At 42.6% G+C, this 13,212-nt stretch overlaps 1 protein-coding gene across 2 annotated transcripts in view; it reads right to left on the reverse strand.

The window, feature by feature from the left end:
- Window positions 1-12,985, reverse strand: part of kif26ab (kinesin family member 26Ab) — a 69,691-nt gene extending 56,706 nt beyond the window's left edge. The window contains exons 1-2 of one of the 2 annotated variants that reach the window (XM_026151645.1): window positions 12,544-12,985; window positions 10,444-10,662 (exon numbers count right to left, since the gene is read on the reverse strand). In XM_026151645.1, coding sequence (XP_026007430.1) covers window positions 10,444-10,662; window positions 12,544-12,678 — 354 coding nt within the window. In that variant the 5' untranslated portion in view covers window positions 12,679-12,985. Of the gene's footprint in view, window positions 1-10,443; window positions 10,663-10,903; window positions 11,176-12,543 lie in introns of those variants that run through there. The other variant, XM_026151646.1, reaches the window with a different exon arrangement.
- Between the last annotated feature and the right edge of the window lie 227 nt (window positions 12,986-13,212).

Here is a 13,212-nt window from a genome sequence, read left to right on the forward strand (position 1 = left end):
CAACTGCTATAGCACCATGATGACTTTGAATGGTTACTGTAGGGCTTTTACAGCACCCCTAATAAGATAACCACTAACGTATAAAACACTTTCTGCTGCAATCTAGTGTGGGAACCAAACTCTATATGCATACGTTGTGTGCCTGAATGCCTGGCAATAGCTGAAAAAGAGAAAATGCATAAAAGAGAGGAAAACAGACACATCACGTGTAGTCCCACAGGTCAAATTCAGTTCAAATGTTACTGCTTCTTTGGGAGTTCAAGTGTACCCCAATTTCACCTCTCTCCTGGACATCACGACCCAAACAGATCCTCTCGCACAAAAGGGATGAAGACATAAACGCCCAGCGTGGGACAGTGAGGTTAAGGGTTCAGTGGCTGGACAGAAAAAGCAGGAGGAGGGCACCGTCTCGCTACATAGATGTGGTAATGACCGTGTGGCAGCAATGTAAATAGAGTAGAGGAGTGGATTTTGTGTAGGAAGGAATGCATTCACGTGGTGGTGAACAGGTACAGAGAGGTCAGAAAAAGCACAGGAAAAAGAAAAAATGGAAAGAGAAGTTCAAACTATCATTCCTAGCTAAATTAAATTTGTAAAAAGAGATGCGTTTGAGGTCAGGTCAGCATAGCTTAAACAGGATTGCTTAAATGTGAAACTAAAGATGGCAAAAACTGTAAATAAACAATAAAATGTAGTGTTTAACACCATCTAGCAGGCCCTCTGGCTGACTTTGAATGATATTAAAGCATGATCCTGCACTGTGAGTTCTGGCGTTTATGATCTCCTTGTTGCATCTCCTGAAAGACACAGGGGAGGGTTGAGCTGAACAGAGCAAAGGATCAGAGCGCGAAACACAACTACAGCATCCACTCCTGCTTCGAACAGTAAAACTTGGCAGGAATTTGCCAAGGCTACAAGTGCAGGTGCTCTCCCCAGGAGCTTCCCCCCTTTTCATCTGAGGAGGGACAGCATTTCCGCGTTGCACAGACATGTTCAAAGGTATTCCAGCAATGTTTTTTTTGTTTGATGCATAAATTTAGAGCGGTAAACAAAAAGCTGCCATCTATCATGTTGATTTAGAGGTGCCTGATAGAGGCACCGGGAGTGAACACTGCCAAAACAGCCACTGGCAAAGCGAATACAGCTGAGTACCTAAAAGACGGCACGTTAATGATGACAATTTCAGGCAACAAAACAACAGCATGTAGGAACAAAATATAAACTGAAAGCATCTCTGAATGAAAGTGATTTCAGAGCAGTAATCAGGGGTAGAAGCCGCTGTCAACTGAGAATGTGGCAAAGACACAATGCTATCGGTAAATCTACACACATATACAAACACTCACTTGATGACAAGTCCCTCCATAGGTTTTTGCCCATCATCAGCATGTTAGCTGGGCACTTACCTTTGAGTCTGCACTGTGAGGCCTCCCCGGCAAGTTCCCCGAAAAGCTAGGACGGCTCTGCTTTTATAGGTGGTACTGAACTGATACTGAGCAGCAAACGCAGAGGATGGAGAGGCAGTTTGGGACTCGTAAACAGAGAGGTTTAAGTTTAAGTGCTCGACACACACGAAGGAGATAAAACAGCCCAGAGCTCTTCAGCAAAGAGAGTGACATCATAAAATAGAGCGGCCGTAACAAGAGGGGAAGCATAAAGGACGGATCTATTAATGGGAGAGATGGTTCATAGGAGAAAGGCAGGGGAAGGTTTACTCCACGAGCATCTGCTGCTTGGGAGTAATGACAAGCTCGAGGTGGCACAGTTTATCAAGACAGTACATATCTGCTGATCTGAATATAAATCTAATTACCCTTCATTTTCTTTTTGTTTTTCCAACCAGTGACCTCTAAAGTGATTGTTATCGTGATACACTGTAGCTTATACATTAGCTCTTACTCTTTTCACTTTGCAGCCTGTTCAAAACACACTGCTACAGATTTCAAGCACTTTTTTCTTTATCTTTTTTATGATTTTTTCGTGGCTCATCGAGAAGAGATTAAAAAAAAGGTCTGCAATCACACTTTTGTGAGTTTGTCTAGCAGCAAAACATCATTGTCTTATATTAATGTCGATTTTACAAAACAAAATCAATAAAACTTTTTTTTTCACATTTTCCCAAAGTATAAAAGTCTAAGGAAAAGGACTTCAGCTGCCAATCACAGACAAACAACGCAGCTATTTTATGACTTTTTCAGTTGAAAATCCATTATGAAAATCCATACGGCTGCGATTGACCTTTTCGTTGTTCCGCCTGTTGAAAAATTCAGCGACAACAATTTTCCATTGGAATAAAAGCAACTTTGATGCCATTTGTCGAACGCAGGGCTATGCCATTTCCTTTCAAATGTCAGCAGACAAATTGCCAAGTCAGGTCATTTGATAATGAGAGAAAAGTCCAAATTGAAACACATTTCTTCTTTACTTTAGCTTCCTCTCACTACAGAAGGTTTACCTGCTTTGATGCTAAGCTGACATTATTGATATTCATATACATAATAATACTTAGATGCTTAATGGCATTTTAGACCCTGATATATAAGCTAGTGATAAAACACAAGGGGTAAAGAAAGCTCATCATAACTAACCCCAGCAAGTACTAGAGTAATGCTACTGGATGGTTACCTTCTCCATGACCACCACCAGGCCAGTGAAGATAAAACGCCGACAGTAATAAAGCAATCATAAATTGGTAGTAGTTAAGATCAGAAAGACGGATGCATTCAGCAGCAAACTGGAAAGGATGGAGGGACTCTGACTGTGCTTCATCTCTATCTTTTTTTCCTCTGGTACTTTCACGCACATTCACACATCATCAATACCCACGCTCATCCTCACACATGGGGCGGGACACTCAAGCGTGAAATGAACATGAGCAGCGTGAACTTTGACTGGCATCTTTTTTTTATATACCGCGCCAGGATTTATGGAGCACTATATACGTATCTGAATGAGCTCCTGACAATAAAGAATAGCCTAAAGCATAGCTGGGGAGTCCGGTGGAGATGAGTTAACACAAGCCATCTACAAGTCACACCACAACTCATCGCTATCCATCTGCTATTACACAAACACAAATAGAATCAGAGAGAGATGCATGCACACTATTGCTCTGACACATATGGGGAAATATGACATGACAGCAGACTGGTGCACTTACGGAGCAGCTGCAAACCGCAGCCACAGTTTACTACTCTTGGCCACTCAGGGGCTCCTCTGGGAATAAAAAGAAAGAAATATTACATTGCCCAAACAACAAACATGATTGCAGGCATGTTGCAGAGAGTAATTACTTTGCTTGGAGGTGCAGAAGAGTCTTTTAGGATTCCTTTAAATTCTCTAAACAAGCCAATTGTGGATAAAAATTACCCGTTTTTAAAAAAAAAAATGTAATATGTAAAGTGACACGTCCTGATTAGTGATCTCTAAGCTTCTTATTCACTTGCTTCTGTAGCATCTAACTCTTCGAGTGGCTAAATATTCCCAAAGAGGCCACACACTGGCAACTTCATGAACTGGAAGGTGAGAAGTAGATGCTCCATTAACATCTTGCAAAGAGGAAAACAAACAAGGCAATGTCAAGTCTAACTCAGGCAGCATACTCAACTGATCCACTGTTTGCTGTCAGCAAGAGAGCCACGCCCAAAACAGCCCTGAGTTTGCTGTCTGCACATCCATCTTGGCAAGGATACACAGTGCTGGCATTCTCTTTCAGCACATTGCTATAAGCCAGGCGATTTGTCTGCTACCACAAGGCCTTCTGTCAATTGAGTGCGTTTTATGGAGCCAGCAGGAGATTACCTCCAACTCAGTGCTCCTCAGTGTCTGTGTACCATGTTGAAAATTTATCTCAACAACTATGTTTTTTCTGCCTCCCAATACTCTGAATCAGACTCAATAATGGAGTGCAGTCTGCCCGGATTGTGTACATCTCACTTCAACATGACATATGGATCCAAGCGCCAGGAGTACCAAGAGCGCGTGAAACAAACACACACGTGCAATTTTCTTTTTCACGCTCATATTTACGCACGCGCACCTCACCCTAAATGAACAAGTCAAACTGATTAATTCCCACTGGTTAGACTTCTTGTTGCATTCGTGTTCGTTGTTCACTGACATTTCTGCCTTTGTTGTTCTGTTCTCATGCTCTGCAGACCTGTGCCGTGCCGTAACACATTGGCCTGTCAGCCTAGACTGCAAATCCATTGTTTCATTTCAGTCTGGCTCATTGTAACACATGATCCTTCACCAAATAGCAGCAAACCCATTCAGACACATGTTATTATGTATGGCAATTATTTTTCAAACCCACTAACAATAAGAAGCCGACATGGGATATAGGTGTTGTCACAGTCGGAGCATTACAGGGTGCTTTGATTCAGCTTAATCCTGTAAAGATGACTGATCATAAAATAAATGGGATACTAGCGTAGTAGAGTAAACATGTATCTGTGAACAACTGTTGACAGACATTTTAAATATTACTGCACTTAATTAACATCCAATCAAAAACTCAGAGAAGTACAAAGTATTTAGATTCCAGGGGACATATGTTTATTCACATTTTTTGGGATATAAAGACCATCTCTGTTTCCCTCTCATTAATTTCAATTACTCATGCCACTACAGACAGGTTAGCTTGGCAAAGCGACTGGAGCAGGTGGAAACAGCTATTATTCTATCCAGTTTTTAAAAATTGTTACTCCTGTCAAACATTGCCTTGTCATTTTTTTACACTTTTCCTTTCTTGTAGATAAAATAAATGAGATGCATGTTCATTTGTCACCTGCTATTTTCAGGTGATGTGTTATGCCAAGATGCAAACGGTTTGCAGCTTTATATCTAACATGTCAGTCATAAGAAGGGCACATTCACCTTTAACTCCTTGCAAGATAATAAATTAAGAAGTGTCAGGAAAAGTGAGGTTTCCTGCTTTTTATTAAAAAAGAGAATTTGTATTTAGTCAGCATATTAGCCCATGATTAAGGACACAAGATTCATGTTAGGACAATAAAGTGACTATCTGGTGAGGCCAGGACCAAAGGTCAAAACTGATGGTGCTGCGATTCTTGGTTTCCAGGTATGCCACAGCCAGAGAAAGCTCTTTTTGAGTCATTTAAGGTGATCTTTTATAAATAGTGACAAAACTATGACCAGCCAAAACCTTCAAACATGACAGCTGAAATGCCGTTAATAGAGGCGTGCAATGATTTTTAAATTAACTCTCGTTACTGTTAATAACGCATATTCCCCTGCCGATAATGAAATGATTTTACAGCTGCAGAAGCCTGGTAGTTGCTTTTACTCATACAGAAGATGGGTTAGAAACAAAAAGATTCAGATAATGTATTAAACACTGACATAAAATTTTAGTTCCAAGATTTATTCTTGCCTGCTTAATTTGACCTAATACCTTGACAGCAATGACTTCAGTTTAGATACAGTGATCTGCTACTTGTGAGACAGAGCTGCTCTTGTCTACATTTCTATCTCTTTCTAAATGCAAAGCTCACTTATTGGGAGTGTATATTTACAGTGAAGATCTAAGATGGAAAGAGATAACTGGAAGCAGCAGGGTAAATCCCCACATCTAAACAGCTCTAAAAAGCTTTGCTCACCTTGACAGGTAACTGTGGGAACATCTGCACGGCTCTCTGTAGACACTGCAATGGCATGCAGTAGCAGCAGAAAGGGCCAGATGGCCGAAGGAGGACACATTCAAGCAAATATGTGCGTGTGCCTGCTTGTGTGCGTACATTATGCGTGTATGTGTGTTAGTGGGCATCTGCTGGGGAGCCTCAGTCAGCTCCTGTTTCATCTTGCTCCCCTGAGCAAGGAGTGACATGCAGACTTGAGGAATGGAAGTTCCAGGTGGAGAATTCCGCAACCTCCTCCAACAGATTCCTGCGGTCTCCTCCTGATGAAAGGTGATGAGCATCAGCCTCACTGCAGCTCACTTTCCATCCAGACCCTTCAGACGTTGAATCTGTGCACCTTGAACCCATTTTCTGCTCTCTGCCTCATACCAATTTACCCTTGCAATTGTGATAAGTGGCAGACTGGCCAGCGACAATTGGGGTCAATTCACTTTCAGCTCACTAAATTAAAGATGTAAAATGAAACTGCAGCAGACACAGTGAAGATGTGGCCTTCATTCCAGAGTTGCCTGGAGGTTAAAAAATAAGGTTTGTGGCCAGTAAAAGTGCTCTGAAAGCAGGACCAGCTGTGAAAATCTGGAAGCAAGAAAGTGAATGAGAAATTCTTTACACTCCTTTAACTACTGACAGAGTTGTTCCACTGTTCAAATTTAAAGGGCTCTGGGAGCACTGGGCAGTTCAGAAGTATAGATGAAGATGAATAACAGGCTGAAAAATAATGGAGATGAAGGTTTTTGGAGGAGGTTTTTTCAAGGCAATTAAATTCCTGCAGCGCTCACAGTACTAACTTTGTGCTTTGTTCCACTGAGAAAAGAAAAAGGCGCCTGTCAATTCGGGGTGTCTCAGACAAATTTCGGTCTATACTGAAAAAGTATTGCCATTCCCGCAACACCCGGCACTGGATAAATGAAGCTGTGGGGATTGGGTAAAACGGCAGTACACAACTGCATGCTGCTGAGGCTCCCATATATAGTACAGCATGGTACCAGCATGACTGATGTCTATGGTCTCTGCACCACTTGACACCAGATTATTGCCCTACAGTTTAATACAGCCACATGCCATAAAGCAGAAGTCACACCGCATGCAGGGATAAAGCAAGAGCACAGCTCAGCTCAGAGTCTCTTCTATTCTCCTGCCTCGTCTCTCATCTCCTCCCAGGCCCGTTGCAGTGCTCACACTGCTGAACAGCCGCAAAGGTACAGACATACACGTATCAGCGAGGGCCTCGGGGGCTCAGGTGCTTAGAGGTGAATAGAATAATATGGCCATGCTCTGTTTTAAGTCTACGTCAGTTTGGGTTTTCATTCTGTCCTCTGTCGTCTGCCCTCCTACAGCGAAGCTGCAGTGTGCTCTTGTTCCTGCACAGATCAGCTCCTTGAAACCTTAACCCACCATAAAAGCTGAGAGAAGTGACAGAAATGTCAGAGGGCAGTCAACAAAGGAGAGGTAACGGGAACCAGGCCTGCAGAGCTGCAGTCATTTACCCATTTCTCGCCTATATGTTTTGGACACTTTTAAACACACGCTCGCTTGTGCACAATAGCAAAATATCATTCCTGAATCCTTAGCTGTGTATTCTGCCTCACCTATCTCTGGTCATCATAAATCAAAGACAAACATGCTCAGAACATGCTATGCCAGTGACTGTTTGGCCTGGAAACATTTGTTGGATGACATAAGGTTGATTAATTTCCTTTCTGTAGTGTTTCGGGAAATAAAACCTGATCCGAGACAGTTATATGGATTCACTAACGAGGCTGCATTTTAAATGGATCGAGGGTCAAATAAGGAGCAAAGCAGGAACAAATCAAACATGAATCCCAGTGAGTCATTTGTGAAAATTACCGTTCCTGTAATTTATGAATTCATCATGAAAAACCTGGCAAAAAGGCCTCGTGGTTCAAATTAATTTGTGCAGCCACATTCATAGTCACATTCACTCACCCTATCCATAATAGGCTGGAACACATTGTGCATATATCAGCAGTGCATTGTATTCTTGATTAGCTTGTGGTTTGCTCTCTATCAGCAAGATTTAACTTGATTCACTTGCTCATTATACTTTGATCTGTATGGTGGCCGGGGCAGAGGTCAGTGTCTCACTTCACTCATGGCAGAGGTGAGGCCTGGCTGCAATAAAAAACACCAACAGTTCAGCTTAATTCCAAATCTTTAAACCCTCACAGGCCCGCAGGACATTCTCTGTTAAGCAGTCAGCACACTCGTGCACTCCACAAGGTCCAAGGCTGGTTTTTACATTCATAGGCATCTTTATTTATGATTGTCTGTCAGCACTGACCTGCAGTGAAACCTCAGTGCAATGGTTTGGAAAATGGAAATATTTAAAATACGTCCACAACTCAAAATTTATATTATCAGTAAAAGTACAAAAGTCATAGACATCATTTGCAAATAACAGTTTTCATATTTGATCTTAAAAATAGTTTAATGGTTTTGCAGATGCACTTAGTCCCTTTCTTACTGAAAGCTAGGTGGAAATTGATACCTCACCTCTCCATATGGTGCTAAGCTTTAGCCGAAAGCTGGCTAATTTAGCTTGCAGTAAGAAATTAACAGGTTTCTTTGAAACTGAGATTCAAGCAATCGTTTTACTTTGTGGCATACCTCACCTAACTGCTGTGTCCAGCCACAATAAGCATGCTAGAATTAGGAAATCCAGACTCTCTGCTGTTCTCTAGTCAAGGCATTCATTATTGTAGGTTTTAATTATGCAAATTAAGCAATTGAAGTGCCTTGATTAAATAGAGTCTGGTGGTTGTCAGTGTCTCTTCTTTTTTTTACCTGTCCTTTCAGGAAAGGGCACTTTTCCACGAGACTTTTCATTATCTTCTCTCTGAATAACATAAAATGTGTCAAGGCAGTTAAAATGTAGGGGTAGTAGCTCGAGGACCCAATTTCAGAAAAGTTAATTTAGGCTTGACCCCCTTAGCGTGATGTCATAAAATGGTTATAATCAGAAATTCATTGTAAATGTTATGCAAAAATCGTTGCTGCTGCTGCTTTGTTGAACATTCAAAGCAAGTGGACTGTGCACAAAAACATCACTGCATTGCTGCAATTGTCCACTTACACCACTGGGCTCCACAGAGCCACAATAAACAACAGCGTGGAGGGGAGAAGGGCTTTACTTCCCCGAGTTTCTTGTTCCTTTAGACCCAAACAGGAAAATGCAAAAGCTGTCTGGACTTCAATGTGTGTTAAAAGTCAGCTTTCCCTCCAGTCGCTTCATGTCTGAAAGCACATTCACTTGACCCAAACACTTTTCCTTGAATTTTTATCTACTCACTACTACTACTGTATTCAAACAATAAGTCTACGGCAGAGAAGGGGGGGGGAGGGATGCCTGGGGACCAAGCTGACTTCCTCCTCTCAAAAACGGGACGGCGGGCGGATGGGGAGGGAGGGGAAGTGTGACCTCAGTAAACAGTCTCCGCACTCATTTTTCCCATGACGGCCGCAGACACAACACTGGCTGAACTCTAGCAGGTATCCCAGCAGGCCACCTGAATAACCGTGTTGACCTTCTTCCCTCCATGGAGGAAGTAATTTGGAAGCGATCATCCATAACTGCATCCATCCTATGAGGCCCAACAGGTGAGCAGCTCAAACTCACAAAGACAATGGTTTTATTATCCTTCACCTAGGGGAAACCTATACCATAACGCTGGTACAATAACAGCACCCTGCCATCACTGTTTGCCACCCCGGAATTAAGGCGCAATTTAGCCATCAACAAGAGCAAAATACGGGGCAGAGGGGAAGTCTTCGTCTCTTTCTTCAGCCCAGAGCACCTGTTGAAGGCCACAAAGTACTGCTGGAGGGTCCCACACTAAAAAAGGGGAGGTCAGTTCCCAGGGCAGATAATAATAGTTAGGGTTTGGCTAATGTGTGGACTTAACCTGAAACCTGACTATAGATCTGATACACTCAAAACCACCTTTAAAGATTAGACCACACATACAGGTGATTCAAACCGGAGCACAGGTGCTGTCCAAATGTTTCCTTCTCCCTTATGTATTCTGTTCCTGTATGAACATCAGGTGCAGGCGTATTCAGGGTGAACCTTGTAGAGCAGTAATCCAATCTAACTTTGAGACTTTCCCTCTAAAATGGTACAACAAAGGAGAACCGACCCTGGGGCAAAAACCAGCGCGCCACAACAACAGTGGTCTCAGGGCCTATATTTAACAGCGGTGGGAATTGTGGGAGCAGCAACACAGGAACACTTTCAATGCACAGCGAAGGTCGACTGGGACTTAACTTCCTCCTCAGTCTCCAACGTGAGCGGGGCCTGCTTGTTTCAGCCCCTTCGACCCCCCCACACCCAACAGCAAAATAAAAAGATAAGCATTGTTTAGCCAAACAATAGGCCACTTTCAAAGTCTCAAAAGCTTCCATTTTCACTTCCAGAGCCAGCATTTTGAAGTCAAGTATAGCAATAAACAACTTTGCAAGTGGACTGTGAGAGCTTTCTTGGTGAAACATTAGCTGGATCTAATTTCACTGTTCATGTTTCAATGCGAAGAGTAGGTGCAGGTGGACACAAGCATCACTACAGAGCTCCTATCACTATTCTGTGGTAATAGTTACTATAATTTGCTTGCTTGATGGCTTTTTATGAAAATTTTACCATGAATTACTGTAAAGCAGAAGTGCAACTTGGGTGATCACAGTACTTTTCAATGCAAACAAAAAAAGTTAAAATGTGAGCGACAGAATGTGCTAAAAGATTTCAAAGATTACAAATTATAACACCAACCTTCAGTGAATTCTGGTCAGCCAGAGCTAGCGCTTGTTTCTTCAGCTCTGAGACTTTCTTCTGGCAACTTTGGCAAAAGCCTCCCTTCTCCTCCGACTCGGAGATGGGAACCGACCCGGCGCCCTCAGGAGGAGGTCGGCTGCTCCATTGCGCTTCCTCCGCGGAGTGAAGTCTTTTCCTGGGGGTCGCGGGAGAGTCTCCACCCGGACATCCCTCCACCTTCGGAACAAGCAAAGGTTTGGTTAACTTTTGAGGTTTCAAAAAAGAGTAGTTTGCACTTAAAAAGCGTCCAACTGTGACGGTGAAACTGTTTTGCCTGTACCTTGACAACCCGTTTGAATACAGAGCACCTGAAGTGCGCACCTCACAAAAGCTGATGTAAATAAAAACAATGCAAACTGTATTTAAGAATAAGCAAATTAGTTTTTTTACACGTAATCCTGTGCAGGGAGACACTTACAGTGAACACGCGGTTGTCATGGTCTCCACCATCAAAAGCTGAACTGCCCCAAGAGGAGCTCATTCTCCCAACTCAAGGTTGCACCTTCAGGAGAACGTCTTGAAACTCACGGATACTGTGGCTGAAAAATGTGAGACCGAGCCATAGGCTGCACCGAAGACCGGACTGAAGGTTATCAGTCATCTGTCACATCGCACCGGACCGGTGGCGACTGGGCGAAGGCAACTTGTGAGTGCGCCCCATGAAGCTCCAAAGTTGTGGAGGAGTTTTGGTACAGGAGGGCACTCAGCCGTGCGCAGGAGGCGGTGTTACTCTCCGAATGGGAGGGATAAAGAAACTTCCCTGCTCATGCGGCAATCGAGTTGTCTGTGAAGTGAACCATTATCGAATATTATACTAATTTAATTGCATAAAAACGTTTCCACTATTTCTTTATTAAAAATCTCAGTAGTTTCTCTCTCAGCTTGCTCTCTTCAGTTTATCACACGCGGATTTAAATAGCCATAGTCTAGAGTACAGTTTTAACGTTTTACAACTGTATTAAATGTAAAAATATCTTAAGAGATATAAAGAGATAAAAAATATATATATATATATATTATATATGAAAAATATAATACTAGATGCCTTAATCACTTTAAGGTACCCAGTCTGTTATTTGGTAGGTAGGGCTATATAAAACCCTAAATTGGAGCTTAATTAAACTAATGTCAAAGACAACATCTTACATGAATGATAATGATAATATGAATCTTCTTGTAGGATTTTGTGCTTTATTCGCTTTCAGGGTGCACCGTCAACTGTTGCCTCTCAGGGAGCAGAGATGTTTGTCGCTGATGTTACTCTGGCGCCATCCTCCGTCAGAAATAAAGAACACCATCTCTCAAATTGAAGAGGGTGGGCTCTCCACGGTTAAATATTTAATTGATAAACTTTGAATATTTCATGCGGGTGATGTAAGCGACAGTCGCCACATGCCCTGCTGTCCTGCACATAAGAAACGGTTTCTCTTTTTTCTCTCCCCATAAAAAGATTTTAATTTATTTCACTTTTTTCTCGTCCACTTCTTTTGCACAAGTCATATCAGCCAATGGTGACGTTTTAAACGTAAATATAACCTCCAATATATGTTTTTATCGTCGGCTGCAACATTTCTCGGGGCTGAAAGGGGCTTGTCAAAAGACACTGGAAGATTTATTATTAGGAAATTAAGACTTAAATTAAACAACGCACCTTGTAATAAACATTTTTTCCACACCAGCTTATAAGTCATATTTAAATATGTTGGTAAGTTGTCACTGAATTGTCTACCAAGCCTTATAGGTGTATTTTTCCTCGTTTACTTTAACAGCAGTTAAAGAGAATTTAAGTTAAGGCACTTTTATTTGCTGCAAAATGCTGAAGAAAGTATTAATACGCAAAACTGGAGATTCTTGAAATCAGTGAATGAAGCTGGAGGTTAACAGGGATCGCAGATGCTACGAGGTGCTGCTCACGGTCCTGAATAGCGGACAGGACCCGTCAAGCGCGCATCATTTATCTGGCTCGTCACTGTTTCCCACTTGTGCAAACAGCGCTCCAGCAAGAACATGCTCTCTGAGATAGCTTTTGTTTCAAACATCCCTTGAGAAAACTCTTACCTTTGTTTTTCTCTTCAGCAGGTGACTTGTAAACCCAAATATAATGTCCGAGTCGACGAAGAATGTCCCCAGGTCTATGACGCTGGGGTTGGGCTTCCCAGCTTCGGGAGACCCCGGTGAGTTTGGTAAAGCCATGTGGGCTGCAAGTGTACCCTAGAAAATATTCCACTCCCTGGGAAACCTATTTGATTCTTACAGCCATCTATTTTATATGTCTCGTACCCCCTAAAAAGATCCAAAGGGGTTTTTAATCCGGACATTCAGTCATTCAAGCTGAGCGCTCGCACGTGTGCGTAAAATAGCCACGACTTCCAGCAGCCCAATAAGAGGGAGGGAAACAAGCACTGCAATCCATCCGGTGCGCAAAAAGGTGTTTATATCCACTGAAATACTTTTTTATTATCCATGATCTTTGAGTGCTGTTGCAGGTCTGAGAGAGAAGGAGCACCTTGTGCATCTGCTGCACTCTCATCTCATCTCCTCTCCTCTCCCCCTCCCTCCCTTCCTCTCTCCCCCTCACTCAGCCTCCCTCTCTCTCCATCTCTCTCGCTCTCTGTTCCCTCAGATAGAGATGACCTGCTCTCATAGCCGATTTGCTGGTGCGTCGTTGTCATCCCCCTGGACGAACACGTAAAACACAATGACAATCCGGCTATAACCCCTAACGGC

Source organism: Astatotilapia calliptera, chromosome 19, assembly GCF_900246225.1.
Source record: "Astatotilapia calliptera chromosome 19, fAstCal1.2, whole genome shotgun sequence".
In the NCBI taxonomy this organism is placed as follows: domain Eukaryota; kingdom Metazoa; phylum Chordata; class Actinopteri; order Cichliformes; family Cichlidae; genus Astatotilapia; species Astatotilapia calliptera.